Raw genomic sequence first — 17,423 nt, forward strand, 5'->3', positions numbered from 1 at the left:
GTAGTATAGTATTGATCCTCAGGTTGGTGACCTGCAAAATCATCTAAAAGAGGTGCACACGTGGGATGAGCTCACTAGCTCAGTAAGTGAAAAGGAGGACCACACAACAGTCACATAGTATGATTGCATAGTACCTCCGCGTCCCATTCCACGGGCCACCAATGCACTCGTTTCCAAGCCGACTATGGCATCTAGTCTACTAATGCATTATGCGAATGCCACACAAGCCTTAAAATAAGGCCCAACGTCCTCTCCCCACTTACCTGTAGTGTACAAAGACTCACGCCCGGTACGGGTGAGATCCGGTGCGAGAAGGAATGGGGTTAACATTTCACCACTTTGGGGTCAAAACTAATAAGATTTGATGATAAAATCATGTTTAGAATCCTAAAAGAAGGCCGCACGTCCGTTTTGGGTCTTACCTCTTTGCTCAAGAACTCGTTCAAAAACCCCAAAATCACTTCAAATCACCAATGCTTCTCCAACAAATCAACACATAAACCGTCGATTAAACCTTAGATTCATCATCTCAAGGGGAATCTACAAGACCTCAAGAACCACTACCCAATCAAGGGTTTTACTTGGGTATGGTGAAAGTTTAGGGAATATAGCCTTCGCTCACCTCTAAACATAGATCTCGTGTTGGGGATCACTCTTCCGGTGTCGGAATGGGAAGATCAAGCCTTGGCACCGCTTAAATCCATTCCTTCTTCCTCTTCCTCCCCTTTCTTCTTTTCCGTTCTCTTTTCTCCTTCCTTTTCTCTCTCCTCTGTACTCTTTTCACCAAACACCCGAATGTCATAAATGAGAAAATGGAAAACTCATAAATGCTATTTATACTTCCTAAAATAACTAAGTAACCACATGGGTGGGTCACTCAGGTGGGCAGATGCGCCAACCTGTGACCGCCCACCTAAGGGTCGAAAATTAGCCAACAAGTGGGATTTTGATGGGATTCGACTCTCGGCATAAGGTATATTGTACGTATGTGCTTTAGAATACGGCTACATACCTGCTTCATCCGTACATGGCTGTATGATATGTCTGACTCGGACTTGTCCGGCCAACCGGTGTTCAAAGTTACCCTTGCCATCATGGTCCATAAGGAACCTGCCTTAACCCTCTCCGGTTCGGGTCCTGCATGTGTTAAATTTGTCTCGAATTCTTGACCCGTTTTGAAGATTGACCAGGTCCGACATATTTTCAATTGGATATATTGCGACCCGATGGGTCGACCTGCGACTTATCCGCATAGTGAAACATCTTCTTCGCCCAGCACATAGCACACCACACCGGTGTGTGAATCTCGTTAAATGTGTTGTGCGGATCTATATATTACCTATTTATCAGAGTAACCTTTCCATATCCAATGAGAGTCATTCTTTCTCCCTGCAAAGGAAGAAACAATTATGGGTCCTCTTTGCCAACCACAACAAATTGAAAACCACAAGGAGAGGACGGGGTGTCCATGTGTCCTTTGATGACCTTATGCATGGTTGTATCTTTAGCAATACATGCTTCTCCTAAATGATTACAAAAATTAAAATATTATTTTTTTGAGTAAATGAAAAATATATTAAAACAGAAGAGAAAATAAAGATAAAATGGACAAAGCCAATCCGACTAAACAAGGGCAAAGACCCTAACCAAATAAAGCCAGCCCAAGAGAAGGGTGACCAACCTAAGAACTAAGAAAGAAGGTGAGACAAAACAAAACCTTGGAGAGGGGGGGGGGTGGGGATACAAGGAAAAAAAAAAAAGGAAGGGAGGGGTGAGGGGAGGGGAACAACCAAAACTAGGGAAAAACGGGAGATCCCATGAGGATGCAAGATGTATATTTCTGTTTGTATTAGGACAAATAGCACAACTGTGAAGAACTTTATTCCTCACCTAGGTAATAACCTCTTGAAACTGTTCTAGCGTATGTGAAGTCGAAGTCCATCTTCTTTTGTTTCTTTCCCACAGATTTGATATACCACTACACTAAAAGCCATCTTGCCAACAGAGTAGGATATGGTTTTACCATTGAAATTATTTAAAATCCATCTCCATTCCCTTTTTAATGGGAGGATAAATTTTGGAGTGGCCTAAAACTTCCCGAAAATACCTCCCCAAAGACCGAGCACTCAAAAAATAAGCGATCATGACTATTAAAAGAATTCCAGCATAGCCAACAATTTGGGATGAAAATATTCCTATGGATAAGAAACCTTCAGTGGGAAAAGAGTGGGTCATAACTCTCCAAATCATGAAAGAATGCCTTGGGATAGTAGAGGAGAACTAAATCAAACTAAATTAAACCAAAATTGAACCAAGGAACAATAGAGGCACTAGATCAAATAAGGTTCCAAGTAGATAAGCTGCAAAGTGCAAATGAAAAGTTTTCAAAGAGCTCAACTGTATAAAATTATAGGAAAAATATCTCTCTAAGTATTGAGCATATATTTTCTTACCATTTAGTGGTTTTACCACATGTGGTCTTACCACACATGACTGTGCATATATTCTTCATATATTGGTTGGGCAAGCGGCGTGGTCTACACCAGCACTCTCTCTCTCTCTCCCTGCCCATATTGATGTACTTTTCTTCCCAGTGGCCGACTCCCCCAACCCTGTTGGCTCAGAGAAACCTCTACCTAAAATTATTTAGTATATAAAAATTCGTTTTAACACTTCAAAGGTGCCAGCTAGCTCAAGCTTCTGTCCAAGAATGAAATAAGAGGATACGATGATGGGATTCACTTATCATTCTAAGTGCAAACAATGTAGCTCCTTCTGAATCTTAAGCAAAGAATTATGATTATCTAAACACCGATCCCTTTTGATGAGGGAATTTCCATCCATAAGTGGGGCCTCTGAATGAGAAGGTCTATATACACTACAGAAGAAAGTAATAGGGCAATCTGCCCTACAATAACAGACCACTTCCACTCGTCCTTAGAAAGACAAAAATAGAAACATTAGGAAAAGTGGAAGGGGAGGTGCCAATAACAAAATTACATTAGCCCTCAAGGGTCTTCTCTCATTTAAAATTTCAGAAGGTTTAGCCAAATTGCATTCAATAATGGGTTCTTGTTACCCAATCTTGAAAATTGTTTCCTAGTTGACACAAATTTATTATCACTCGGTACCTTAGATGAGAATTAATTTTATAGGATAGTCAGACGATGGACTTAGATGTATATTGTAGAATAATGGGTAATTAAAAAACATAACATAAATAAGTTTAGTGTAGAAGAGATGAAGATGTTGTGATGGATGTGTTTTAAAATTATGAAGGATAAAATAAGGAATGATGACATTAAGTTCATTTGAAAGTTGCTCCAATATATACTAAGCTACGATAAAATCATTTGAGGTGGCATGGTCACGATAAAGCCTTTGGAAGCTATAATACAAAAGATTGATTTAATTAAGATTGAGAGAACTAAAAAGGCCAAAGGTAGCCTAAAATGATTTTAGGAGAAATGACGAGGAAGTACATGCGTAACTTAGGTCTTCTATCAAATATGACCTCGAATAGAATTAATTGAAGGACATTGATCCATATAACCAATCCTTTTTAATTATGATAAGGCTGAATTATTTTATTGTTGCTTGATAGTTTAGATGTGACTAAAATTTTTTGAATCAACAGAACCAAGATCTAGATGCTGCGTTAAAAGTCAATGAAAACCTTGGACCTTCTTCCATCTCATAAGGTGACAAAGGATGAAGATATTGAGAAAAACAAAATCTTAACGCATGGAACAAAAGTCAGCAAACATCACCCTAGGCTTGAGATCTATCTCTTGTTTGTACTCCTCCTAATTTTGTTGTATACCCTTTGGGTTCTTTTTTTTTTTTTTTTTTCCAGACTTTTTGGTATTCCTCCTTTTTGGGTTAATTAAAATTTTGCCTCCCCTGATTTTTTGTTATATCCTGCTTCTTGGTTTTTTTTGCCCCATCCCCTCCTTATTTTCTTTGTTAAGGCCTTCATCTATGGGTAGCCATTGAGACTAATATTTTGTTCTCTTTCCTTATTAATATATTTTAAATTCATAAATAAATAAATAAAAACACCCCATGATCAACGCCAAGTTGTCAAGTACCCAACTGTAGTTCAAGTGCACACAGCACCTCATTATCAGTCTTAAGTCTTTCGCTCCTATTACGTTTTTCTTATTTTCTTTTAACCTAAAACAGCAATGTCACTTCGCGCCATGGATCAAATAAACGGACGGACCTCAAACTATACAAGTTATAGTCTCAGCCCCCTAGTGGAGAGAGAAACCGATGGTCAAGAAAGTCTGCTGTGGTTCAGCACCATTTCCATCTATATAATATTTAATGGTACTTCAAATTAGGTCCGATTGAGCTTGATACATTTACGGCTTAGCCTAGATTGACCCGATTAATATTAATTGGGCATTCATAGTGCAGATAGTTAGCCCGTCGAGCATCCGATCGAACCGATATATTTATACACTTGGCTTGACTGACTCATTGTAACCCGACCCCCTTTAATACTATATAAATTTTCTATTTTGCTGTTGCTAATAATAAACTAATTAAGCTTTCTTAACATTTGCTTTGTAATAGGATTTGATTTAATAAAACTATTTGCTTTGTAATAGGATTTGATTTAATAAAACTTTGTTTTGTAAGTTTTAATATATATATATATATATTTTTTAAAAACAACGTCAATCTCATATCATTTTTCTTCTTTATGCCTTCAACCCACTTAAGAGAAGAATTCTAAGGTCAACACACTTAAAGCTCATTTAGAATTAAATAGGTTCGTAACTGGTTAAGGCACATTTAAGGTTGTCCGATTAAAGCCCGATACTGACTAGTCTGATTATAACTGTACCATGCCCCCCAAAGCTAGGCTTGTTTACTTAAACGGGCATTAACGGTGTAAGTCCAAGTGATCAAGCCCGGCTAGGCCCAACCGAGACCAGCCAAGACCGACTGGTTGACACTTCTACCCCAAATCATCTTCCCCATTGGTGTTGAATCGACGGGAAAGAAGAAAACCAAAATCATGGCGGCCTTGTTCTATCTTCTTTTCTTCCTATGGAACTACAGTACTGCAGATCGGTTGGGTGAATACTGCAACAAAAACAAGAACATAACAAGTGGGAGCCTTCATAAAGAAAACATCCATCAAGTATTGATCGAATTGGCATCCAAAACAGCTGCCTCCAATGGCTTCATCACTACTTCCTCCGGCATCGGCGAAGACAAAATCTATGGGCTATTCCAGTGTAGGGGAGATGTAAGCAAAGAATACTGCTCAAATTGCACCAAAGATGCAACAAATCAGCTCCCACAACTCCTACACGGTTTGGTTGCTATTCAGCTCCTACACGGTTTGGTTTGGGTTCCTATACTTGGTTTATACTCTATATTTAATATAATATATAACACTAAACTATATATAGTTGATACACAAAAAAATAACTAATCAATGAGCAATCGACACGTGATATAAGATAGCTAAAGGTGGTTGACTTAGAAGGAAACCAAAGAAACCCATAGGGAAACAAACACCTTCATATCCCGAGATTTGAGGAAGATCCTGCCTACCCTATTTGGTGGATTCATACTTGAACTCAAATGTTCCTAAATAAGCAAACTAACATAGACTCCCAAAACAGGAAAAGTTCTCTACGTCTGAAGATGGAAACCTGCCAGGACGCATTCTCTCAACAGACCTCAACCTTTCAAATAAGGAAATCTTCTCCAAGTAGGATTCTATCTTGTCCCATCCTATAAAGAGTGGGTAGAACACAAGGTAAAGAATTATCTCACAATTTCACTCACTATTACTTTACCTCATTATCACTGTTGTTGCATGGAACTAACTTAAGCATCGGAGAGCACCCCTCGAGTCCGCTTTGGGCCTCTCTTACCTTGTATTTTGCTGTGCAAGACCCCCACATCATCACTAGACGTTTCCGATTGCAACAGTAGTAGTATCAAAAAATCTTTTACCAAAACAAAAACGTAGTATTATAAAATCCAATACTAATATTAGTATTACACTATATTAATATACTATAATTTATTAGAACATAATAGAATCATTCTTTTTTTTTGATCGCACAGTGAGATCACCACACGGTGAAAAAAAACTTCTTCCTTTAACATATTGTCTACATTATTATGAAGTTATAAATTTTTTACAAATGTCAATATAATGTTGTAAATTTTATCTTAAAAATGTTAGATTTACTTGGGACTGTTTGAAGAAAAAAATAATGAAAAATAATGAAAAAAAAAAAAAAAACATATATATATGATGAGTCATATAATTGATTGAGATGCACCATCAAATATGACATGAGGCCATTCAAAAGGTTCACTATCTAACCAATGGTACTTCACCAAATTATCAGTCTACACAATATAAAAGCGATTCATGTACCTTTGAAACAAATTACGCTTAAACAAATCCTAATAGCCAAAATCGTAACATTCAATTGTTTTAACGGTCAACTTAAGCTAGTAAGTTTAACCATCAAGTTATCACTCCCCAAAAAGGTTCATTTGTCAGCAAAAAAAATCTATTAAAGTTGGGGTGGAGAAATCATGCATCTTGGAAGTGGAACAATTTACGAAAGAATGTTGAGGTTCCACGTGGAAGGCAGAAGTGATAATCCCACATTAAAAGTAAATAGCCTAATGTGGAGAAGTATAGGTACTTGGACACCCTCTCCTTAACGACTAGCTTTTGAGGATGAGTTCTTCCCAAGACCCTAACATAGAATGAATCCTCAATAAAAGTCAAAGGACAATGGGATTATGCTCATAAACCAATTCAGAGAAGCCAAACCTCTATCTAAACACTCCTTCACTAGGTGAGGGGGTTGATGCTTATTAAACCAAGCAAAGTGCCAATCATGTCCCCAAAATAGGAGTGGGTTGTGTTTGTTGAATTTTGTAATCGGTAAACCTTTGATATAACATCTACTGAAGGCTTTCTTATTATGGAGGAATTAGATGTTCTTTCTTGGAATTTTTTGATTTTGGGTTGTGATAGGCTATGGAGACTTGGCATTAGATCAGTAATGTTCGATGATTTCAACTAGGAATTTATCTCACCCTTTCACAATGTCAGTGTTGTTATCCATTTGTTATCTTAGGGAGTTTGGTGAAGTGTAAGCAACTCTTGCACTTGTGTCTACTTTTCTAATTCCATAGTTTCAAGTGCCATTATTGAAATGTTTTCAAATGGACTGGATGATTTCGAGTTATGCAAAACTTGGGCTTGCCGAAGAAGCTCTTCAGCTGTTTGTGCTGGCCTTGAGAGAGGACTTCAGGCCAATAGAGTTCACTATTAGCATCATTCTAACTTCTGGTTCCTTCCTTTTCCTATCTGAACTGGGACTCAAATTTCATGCTTTGGCTCTTAAAATGGGATTCGAGTCTTGAGTGACACAATTGTCACTATTTCTCTTATAGACATGTATGCCAAATTAGGATTAATTTAGTTGACTCTGTCATGATAATCTTTGCTAAAATGCATAATCAGAGACTTGGTCTCTTGGAATACCATGCTAATGGTGATGTGAAGTTGAAGCTCTAAATCTTTTTGAGGAACTTCTAAAGAGTGATTTGCCACTAGATCGAATAACTCTAGCTGGGGTTTTATTGGATTGTAGAAACGGCAGTTTTGCTGATGAAGGGATTAGTATTTTTTTCATCTATGGAGAACAAATAAAGAACTATTCCCCAGTTTGAGCATTATGCTTGCATGGTGGAGACGATGTTTCGGGCAAGGATCATATGTTCAGATGGGTGATTCCATTGAAAAGCATGTAATCCAATCTAGCCATCTATCACTTTTCCCTATTTGCAATACCAGTGATGGTGGTGATGAGGATTGGGTGGGTTGGGGGGATTGGTGTGGAAAACTTCAGAGGAAATTTTCATGTCTCTGGTGATCTTCATTTTGTTCTAACTCAACATGAAGCATTGAGTTAGACTGGATAGGTCCTGTTCAAAACTAGGGGCTCCAAATTTCATTTTTAAGGCCATATCTGGGTTCCTTTTAGGTGGTGTCAAATCCTAAGAGTGGACAAATCAGATCTTGATCTATGTGCCTTTTTATTTGGGATTCAAGAAGAAAAACAGAATCAAGCATATAGGCTGTAACTGTACTGAAGAAGTGATACAAAGTTCTGGAGAATAAAGAGATTTAATTTGTGGGGAAATGTCAAACCAGTCCTGATATCAACCATTTTTTTCATTCTTCTGAATTTCCAAATAAGTGTAATCAGTGGTTCAGACAAGACCTCTACAGGTTTTATGGTTTGATCTTCCTACTGTAATGATTTGAAATTTCAGCCCAAGATGTGCTTGATCGTCTATTATTGTTTGATCATCAACTCCCTTCAAGAATTCAACAAAAGCGTTTGACAGTACATGAGTAATTTATCATTTTATATATTTCAACATCTAGATTTAAATGAGCTTTTAGCTGCAAGAGCATCAAATGTGCAAATTATACATTGCTTGTATTTGAACCAAGTTTATTCTCTGTACATAATTACATGTGGATCCACTAAATCTTCCAAACAAGTATGCTCTCTGAGAATAAGGGAAGCTTCTTTTGCACCTATATGGTGTGTACAATTGTATAAGAGTCAGACACTAGAAGTTGCATTTCATCAACCTGTATACTACCATTCTGCAAGCCATGTTTCGGTTGGGAGAACGACTAGAAGTTCAAGTTGCCACAAGATCTGGGGAAAGGGACAACATCTCTTATGTCATAAAGGCCACAGGCCCAGAGGACAACACTGTCAAATTCTAGACTCAAGCCAGAGTGTTTGATGGTTCCGTGCCTCCGGAGATCTAAATACCACTCATACTGCTCCATTGGCAAATTCAACTCCTTCATCCTGCAGATGATTACAGGAATTGTATTAGTAACAAAATATGTATCTCACATCACCCATCAAATTGCTGGTGAAGACGTAAGTGGTATAGAAGTTTTTCATCACCCATAAAGTTCAAAGCCCAAGGAAAAGCCTGTGCAGAAAGTTGCACTATGAAGCATCATTTAATTGACTGGTCTCTACCCTCGATAAAAGATCACTAAACTCTAAGCGAAAAACAGATCAGTTTCTCCCAAGGTATGAGATAGAACAGGGAGAGACGCCATATAGTTAGCTACCTATCGGGCAGGGACCAGTGCAACTCAAATGAGCCTTTTCTCAACTAAATAGGACTGACTGGCTACATAAATCATGTTTTTCCTTTGAAATCTATTTAAAGCCATGTTTTTGTTGACAACTCAAAGCTTGTTGAATATTTTCTTCAATTCAATATCCTTCTTATATGGATGGCCACCATCTGGAAGGACCACAACAAAGGAAGCCCATCTAATGTCTAAACTGCTTATTGTTAGTCCATTTCGGTACTGACTTCATTGATTATCCAGGCACAGATGATTGATTACTTATTATGTAGGTTTTGATTTACCAATGAAATGGCCTACAGGAATGCGAACTGGCGTAGATTGTGAATAGAAGAGTTTCATAATGAAATCTTGTTAGTTCCATATATACCAGTTAAGATATAGTAAGACAGTGACAGAGTAGAATGCAATTATTACCTTGTACTGAGCATCTCAAAGCGCTCCTCCCTTTGACCACCTCTAATCAAAGTTCCAGTCTATAGAGAAAGACAACATGCATAAGCAATAAATATATGTTGCATTCTATGTCCAACTTGATCATGTAGTGAAACGAATTTACAAAACTGTCAGCCTTACCTTTGGTAACACTACATCAATTGCTGCAACTGTTCTCTCATCATCGTTGAGGCGCATATGAAATGGCTTGATTTCTTTTGGGTGGTTATATATGATTATAGGCCTTTTATATACCACCTCAGCCAAATAACTGACATTATTATAAATCATAATGTAAGTACCAAATGAGATATGACTGCACAGTTCTCTACAGAAAGCATAACTACCAACCCACTGCCCAACTTAATTTCTTATTAACTAAACCACTAATAGCCGGACCCAGGGTGCTGCATACTAAAAGTTAACCTAAGCAAGTCAATTAAAGATATTTATGTTTAATCTAAGCTGGTCAATTAACCATTAATAGCAGATCCAACTCCAAGCTTGCTATTGAAATTTTGGAAAGTCGAGCTCAAGACTCCTTGAGCAGTTTTGTATTTGAGAAGGGCGATTGTGCATCTGGTGGATATGCTGCAAGGGAACCAATCTCAGCATGTGAGGCATGAGTTGAATCAACCGGCAGATTACATGGCTTCTTTGCAATTAGGGATAGACGAAACTATTCTTCATCCTTCAAACTTCCCTACAGATCTATGAAATCTTGTAAAAAATGATACTGACCAATGAATTTTCTATAGGATGTAATTCTCTTCTCTAGTTAATGAAGTTACTTTACCCACCATCAAAAAGAAAAAATAAAAGATATCTATGTTTGCACTTCAGGTCACCTAATTCAAAGCTATGGTCAGAGTCGATGATCATGAAACTAAAAAATCACCTTCTTAGCTTAGAGCTACCCCTAGTTCCCTGAGCGAACCTGTCTCATTGTTCTCTACCCCTCCCTTTGCCTCAAAGTAGGTGATTGAGTCAGTAGACATTATACATGCAGTGTTGCTTTGCAGACTATGAAGACTAAAAAGAAGAAGAAGAAGAAAATATAAACCAAGCTACCATTTCAATACTCATAATTTCTTGCCTAGGAATAAGAAACCAATTTCCACAAGAAGCATACCTTTCATGTTCCTCAGTTAGGGGAACACCCCATTCGATTTTTGCTTCAAATTTCTTGTCTGTAACCTGGTGCAGAAATTGAATTAATGGAAACGGACCATATTGACTAATTTAGAATGTCCTAGAAACTGCAGAGCAATCTTACATCTTTCAAAAGCTCCACTGCTTCTGTGTAGGTGATCCTTTCGAATGAGCTTGACACCAATGATTGAAGACGTTCACTGCTAGTAACGTCGATTCGTTTGCAAACAAATCCCATGTCATCAGAACAATGTTCTAAAATCCATTGACAGAGGAACTTCAAGAAGTCCACTGCACAGTTCATGACATCCTGGAAGCATTACAAACAGAATGACATAAAGATGTGTGAAAAGAGTAGTTAAGCAGTAGAATCAATCCAACTCTGAATAGTAAAAAAACATTAACTAATTAAACTTGAAAAATGAGACAGGCATATTTGATTGACAAATAAGGTAGCTTTGATAGAAGTATGAAATTTGAAAGAAAACTAAGGAGAGAAGCTTGGGAAAGAGAAGGGGGGGAGGGGGGGGGGACAGTATTAAACAACATGAAATCATATACCTCCAAGTCAGAAAAAGCCATTTCGAGCTCAACTACCCATGACTCTGCCAAATGCTGTATATTCTGGGTCTTTTCTGCTTGAAATGTTGGTCCAAATGTGTACACATTACCAAGTGCACATGCATAGCTCTCAAGGTGAAGCTGGCCAGAAACAGTTAGATATGCTTGGCGGCCAAAGAAATCTTTAGAGAAGTCCACCTCTACTACTCTCGACAAAGTTCTAGGCTTTGATTTCTCTTGTGCTTCCAACTGCAAGGCTAACTCATTTGCCTTCTTGAGATCCTGAAGTGCAGCAAATAGTGCCTCCCTATTGCTGTCACTTCTTTTTAGCTCATCAACTTTATTACCTTTTTCCTTAATAGCACCTCTAACAACTTCAAGGTTAACAGCTACAATATCATTTGTCTCCTTGGACTCCTTATCAGCTTTACCAGAAAGACATGTAACCTGGAACTTCTCACTAAAACCTTTAGCATCGGTGGTAGTGATAATAGGGACATGAACATGAAGAAAGTCATTGTTTTGGAAGAATGTGTGAGTTGCATAAGTCAACGCATTTCGGATTCGAGTAACAGATGCTACCTGCAAAAATAAGTAGTGCATAAATCAACATACTAAACACAAAAATCCTCACCACCCCCCCCCCCCACCCAAAAAAAAAAAAAACCAGCAGCATTCATCGGATTTGGAACCAGCGGGAAATTACAATGAATTGAGGAAATTTAGGAACTTCTTTGTAATTTAGATAAGATCAGGAAAAATAACATCTCCATTAATAAAAACTCCTACTATTCAGAAAAAAATAAAGGGTACAACAATTTTTTTTTTTAAAGGAAAAAGATAAAAGAGGAAATATCTTATGAAGTATTATCTAAAGACAGAAATCCAGAAAGAACTGGTTGTGACAGTAAAATTGTAACCAGGTAATCAGATTACCGTAATAGTGCGAGAACGAAGATGGGAATAACCCCTTAGAACATCAACAGGTATTCTTTTCATTGCCAATGGATATTTATCTTGATCGACCATTCCTGTGTGTAGAATGTTTTCCACATTAAGCTCTACAACATGCTTTCCCTGCACAGATGATTTCTTCAACACACCTTCTGCCAAAATTGAAGTTCCTGTAGGTGTTAGTTCTTTAAGAGGAGCAACAGAGGACTCGACCACCACCTGAAAGGAATTAAACTAACTCAGCATCCAAAATAAGAAGGAAAAAAACAAAACAATAATAAACCTATAATACAGTACAAGCAAGCATAATAAATAAATGGGTATTAGCAATCCATTGTATCATTGGAAGTTCAAAAATCTCCATAAGTACGTCGTAGTCATGGGAAAATTTGTACCTCATCCAATCTGAAAATCACATTGATTCACATAATCATAACCTTTAAACTAATCAGTCTTATTTAGGCCACATGAAATGCAAGAAACTGTTCAGCATTCAAAGAGATGAAATTACGGATTGCTAGGATCATACTATTCCAATGCATTAATGTCAAGATTATGACCAGTGGAAGAGATGGAAATGCCCATAAATAGAAAGGTATGTAAAAGATGTAAAATGCATCACCCAGCAAAGCAATGTAATACCCATAAATACCTGAAGATTTAGAACACAAGAACCATCATTGACTTGCAAATAAGCAATAGAAGTCAAACTGGGTCTGGCACTAGTAGCAGACCATGTCTCCACCTTCTCTTGTGTGGGGCAGTGACCAGTGAAAGCCCTAATTATTGTTCGAAAGAAAGGGATTCGAGATTGAAGGATTTCCACGCAAGACACATCTTTAGGCCCCTCCTTCGGCGCAGCCTCTGGCGGCGGCGGAGGAGGAGGAGGAGAATCCTTCATTTGCTCTTTCGATGATTTCACCCATCCACCAATAATAACTTTCTGACCAACGAGTTCCAAGCCATTATCACTGCGACCCAAAATAGATTTCAGAAGTACCCTCTTCGAGTACTTTGATAGGGTCAGATTCACATGGCTCTGGACCATCTTCGCACCTTTTTCTGAATCCATTTTATGCTTCGACCGGAGAGATGAAGAAATAGGAACAAAATGGAACCGAGGAATGTAAGAGCGACAGAACAGAGAATGGATAAAAGGGTTTGTAGATTGGAAGCTGTGTGTTTGTGGGCTTGGCTGATATTGAAAGAGAGAGGACAAAGGATGATTTGCTTGGGAAAATCTTTGAAAGGATTGGATTGAGATGAAGAGGAAGAAGTACTGAGAAGACGGGATTGGGGGAGATATAGTTGATAAAGGATGCTTTCCTTGGGAAAATCTATGAAAGGATTGAATTGAGAAGAAGAAGAAGAAGTAGAGGAACAAGAAGAGGTGGCGGTGGTGATAGAGGTGGTGACAGAGGTGGGGTGGTTTGGAGGGAAAGGAAAAGGATAGTTTTGGAGTTTGGCCATCTCTAATCTACGTTTTGAGGGATGGAATTCTCTGTGCTTCCTTAGAAGAACATGACAAGACAAAGAGAAAGGAGATTTGAAGAATTAGGAGTGGTTTTGGTATTCTTGATGTTTGGGTATTCGCGGGGGAGTTCCAAATTGCCGGGTTTCTTCAACCTTTCAACCAGAAAATTTTAAATAGCTACCTATTAGAAAGGAAATTCTAGATGTCACCATTAGTATGTGAAATTCGTCCTGTCACAAGGTCAAAATCTAAAAAAAAATCTTTATTTTTTAATTTATTTATAAAAATTCATATTTTTATTTATTTTTCTTATCCTACATATTTTTAATTTATTTATAAAAAATCATATTCTTATAAAAAAAAATCTTTATTTTTAATTGTTTTTTGTAATTTATAATCACATATTTACATACTAAGACAATTTTGCAGTTAAAGATGACCTTAAGGCTCATAACTTGAGCCCATTATAGTTTTTAGTCTATCACAATCATGGTCTAAGAATAGAACCATTTTCATAACCGAATCAAAATTGAGTTACAAAACGAATTAAAACCTTATTATAGAACCGAATTAGAACAAAAATCAAACCAAACTGAATTCAGTCGACTTGAGTATCTAAATACAGAACTGATTCGAACAGAACCGATTCAAACCAAACCGAATAACCGAAATCAAGCCGATTGACGCCCTTAGATTATAAATGATGTTTATCATGTTGTTTGGGTTATCTTCTCCATAACCCCCCATTTTCCTCTTCACATTAATGAGCATAAACTTGAAAATTTTCCACCTTACATGAGCTAGAGTTTGGTTTTTTGCACGATGTACACTTTAATTCTCTGTTTTGATAGTTCTCTCATTCCATTGAGATAGTGATGGTAGAAATGGTGGGTTAAATTTGAGAATATGAGTTATAATTTCTCGCTTATATAGCTTCAATTTTGTTAATTATTTATTTACAGGATGTGAGGAATCAATCATTTGAGTGGTTGTAGGAGTGGAAGAGACGAAATTGGGGTGGCCAAGTTCTGTACTACCATCCTTTGGATACTATTGATCTCTGATTCTAAGAGCCTCCTCTTTACAGCCAAGGAGATCAGGGAGAGTGGAAGAGAGCCAGGTGGAGCGGGGCTATAGGGAAGGGATAGTGAGAGCCTGTAAGGCAGGGGGTGTTTCAGGTGGGGCAGGGTTGCAGCGGTGGGTGATGGTTTGCGAGTGTGAATCAGGTTCTCCCAAACCCCAACCCATGTGACAGTCCAACCTATCTTTAACCAAGATGGTGGCCCATCCAGGCCCAGGCTTCAGTGATCGTATATCACAGAACAGGCCCAAATGCTCATTGTCCAACTCCAACCCACTTAATGTCCCCATCCTTGAGGCCTACTATTTCCACCAACTAACCATCAATCATGTTGTAACCATTTTGGTAGTCATGTTGTGTATTGGGAATGAGTGGGACCTCTTCAGTAATGGTTGCTAAATACCAAGAGAAAGAATTCTCCAAAATTTAATGTTGTCCCCTTTAAGCCACCACCTTAAAGGGACAATCTCAAAACTATCTGATACACAGCTGCCCATCTTCAGAATGGTACAATAGTGATTTTAGAGTTTTATGTTTTGGATTGGAACCGTTAAGAATTCACTAATTACTGGAGTGAGAAGGACATGTGAAAATTGTCGGCAGCTACTGCACTGGTGCAGTGAGCATCAGGTGACTGGGAGTCCCTTAAGGCATGTGTCCAAAAGTTCTCAGCTGTCCGATATTCATCGCACTTCACCACTCGCTGCAGAGAATGTGGACTCAAGAAGGACTAGTAGAGGAGTTCACAGACCATTTTCAAGAAACTGAAAGAAGTAAAGAAAAAAACACTCCTTTTCAAGTAGGCTTTCTCACATGCCTTACTGTGTAGTTGTTCTTTTAATGCAGTTCTCAGTGTTTGTTAGTATCTGTGGGAAGATCTATCTGGAGTTTTCTTCTTATCTTCCTCTCTACCTCTCCAAAAGACCAAACATATCAAGCAATACAAAAGCCATGAAAACTGTAAAATGGAGTATCTTGGTAAAATTCCATCTCAATTATAGTTTGAAGCCTTGAGTAGACATCCAACTCCAAAAGTTGGCAGTAGAGGAAGAACTCTTGTCAGTCTGGGGACCTCTTTTTGTATTCTCTGATAAAATCTCTGCAGAACTTGCCAGTCTATCTTAAATGGTCATTATTCAACCAAGGCCACTAATGTGCCCTTTAAAGTCATCTCTCACATTTTTACTCTCTCTCTCTCTCTCTCTCCCCCCCCCCCCTCTCTCTTCTTATCTTCTCTTCATTACTTGAACATAATTCATTCATCATCTTTCCTTCCCTATCTACTAAAATTTCACAGCACCAATGGCCACTATTAAGCTATACATCAACTTGGTCTTACTTATCTTCACCTTCCTCCTTGCATCATTCTTTATACAAGGTCAAATATAATTGAAAACACTCTTTTTATATTCCTCTTCTCTCATTCTTTGATGGGTTTCTATTCATTTCAGCTATTAGATACACAATTTAATGTGATGAAGTATTGCAGGTCTTGCAACTCATGTAGCAATTTCTCATGAACAAGGGCCATCTCAATCATCTCCATCACAGAATGCACTCCATTTGCAGGTGAGGAGTCACTAGAATTTATAAAAGCAAACTACCCAGTTAGTACTTATTACTAAATAAGTTGCAACTTGTATTTCTTCATTCTTCAATATCTAATTTTATTATCTGTCTCTCATAGGGTGTTAGTGAAGAAGCTAACTGGAGGAAAAAGAATTCAAGGAGATTGATGATAGGATCTACAGCTCCAATCTGCACTTACAATGAATGCAAAGGGTGCAAGTACAAGTGTAAAGCTGAACAAATACCAGTGGATGGGAATGATCCTATCAACAGTGCTTATCACTACAGGTGTGTGTGTCACATGTAATCAGTTGCCTAGACTCTTTCTTGAGATATAAAGCAAGAAAGTATAATATAGATAGAATGAGAGGGTGAGATTTCAGTAGGGAATTTGCTATCACCAGTGCAAGAGAAATAAGCTATATAGACTAAGAAGATTTTCTGTCTGTCTACTTGTATTCTTCTTCTTTTCTCTTTGGATATTTTTTTCCCCATTGGATTGGGTCCCAAAAGATTAGAATGTTGATGAGAAATTGTATGAATATTGGCTCAATCTGTTAATCTTTGTTTGAAGGAAGAGCAAAGAAAATAAAAGGGATAGCTCAATTTCACCACATTTGATGCTGAAAGCTTGAAATATGTATTCATTAATGTTTATGAACTCTTATTTTCTTCTCCTTCCCATTTAATGCAAACTCAATTTCTTTCTAGATCTATAAATTCCATAAATCTATGAGATTAAGATGATATCATTACCTTATTATTTTAGGAAGGAAATAAAAAAAAAAAATTAAAGATACAAGATGCATGATTAAATCCATAAATTTGATCATGAGACTTTCTCTAGGAAAAGATAGAAAAAGCTCAAATGACCCTGTCTCTCTTCATTCATGGTGAAGAGAGAATTTCTTCGTCCACCCTATCTCACTGTTTGACTGGACTCTGGAGAAGGATATTTCAGACCATGAATAATAGGAGGTGGGAGATAAAAGATGAACCTAGAG

General features: G+C 37.7%; 2 protein-coding genes across 2 annotated transcripts; one reads left to right on the forward strand and one right to left on the reverse strand.

Annotated features, from left to right (window-relative positions):
- Nucleotides 1-8,404: 8,404 nt before the first annotated feature.
- LOC122076227 (asparagine--tRNA ligase, cytoplasmic 2) lies at nucleotides 8,405-13,868 on the reverse strand. The gene is made up of 8 exons (XM_042641558.1): nucleotides 12,948-13,868; nucleotides 12,278-12,514; nucleotides 11,342-11,923; nucleotides 10,905-11,090; nucleotides 10,761-10,825; nucleotides 9,770-9,899; nucleotides 9,611-9,669; nucleotides 8,405-8,894 (listed from the first exon to the last, which is right to left on the reverse strand). Exons 1-8 carry the CDS (start codon nucleotides 13,365-13,367, stop codon nucleotides 8,711-8,713), a joined length of 1,863 nt encoding a protein of 620 aa, XP_042497492.1. The 5' UTR covers nucleotides 13,368-13,868; the 3' UTR covers nucleotides 8,405-8,710.
- A 1,874-nt stretch (nucleotides 13,869-15,742) lies between these two features.
- LOC122082321 (EPIDERMAL PATTERNING FACTOR-like protein 9) lies at nucleotides 15,743-17,035 on the forward strand. Its single transcript, XM_042649809.1, has 3 exons — nucleotides 15,743-16,228; nucleotides 16,340-16,419; nucleotides 16,538-17,035. Exons 1-3 carry the CDS (start codon nucleotides 16,153-16,155, stop codon nucleotides 16,724-16,726), a joined length of 345 nt encoding a protein of 114 aa, XP_042505743.1. The 5' UTR covers nucleotides 15,743-16,152; the 3' UTR covers nucleotides 16,727-17,035.
- The last annotated feature ends 388 nt before the right edge of the window (nucleotides 17,036-17,423 follow it).

This window comes from Macadamia integrifolia, chromosome 1, assembly GCF_013358625.1.
Source record: "Macadamia integrifolia cultivar HAES 741 chromosome 1, SCU_Mint_v3, whole genome shotgun sequence".
Taxonomy (NCBI): Eukaryota; Viridiplantae; Streptophyta; class Magnoliopsida; order Proteales; family Proteaceae; genus Macadamia; species Macadamia integrifolia.

Coding starts and splice junctions, on each gene's coding strand:
- LOC122076227 (XM_042641558.1), bottom strand. CDS start 13,367: ATGGATTCAGAAAAAGGTGCGAAGATGGTCCAGAGCCATGTGAATCTG. Junction 9,900..10,760: donor CTAACTGAGGAACATGAAAG/GTATGCTTCTTG, acceptor TAATAATGTCAG/TTATTTGGCTGAGGTGGTAT. Junction 9,670..9,769: donor TTGATGTAGTGTTACCAAAG/GTAAGGCTGACA, acceptor CTTTCTCTATAG/ACTGGAACTTTGATTAGAGG.
- LOC122082321 (XM_042649809.1), top strand. CDS start 16,153: ATGGCCACTATTAAGCTATACATCAACTTGGTCTTACTTATCTTCACC. Junction 16,229..16,339: donor TGCATCATTCTTTATACAAG/GTCAAATATAAT, acceptor GAAGTATTGCAG/GTCTTGCAACTCATGTAGCA. Junction 16,420..16,537: donor AGAATGCACTCCATTTGCAG/GTGAGGAGTCAC, acceptor TGTCTCTCATAG/GGTGTTAGTGAAGAAGCTAA.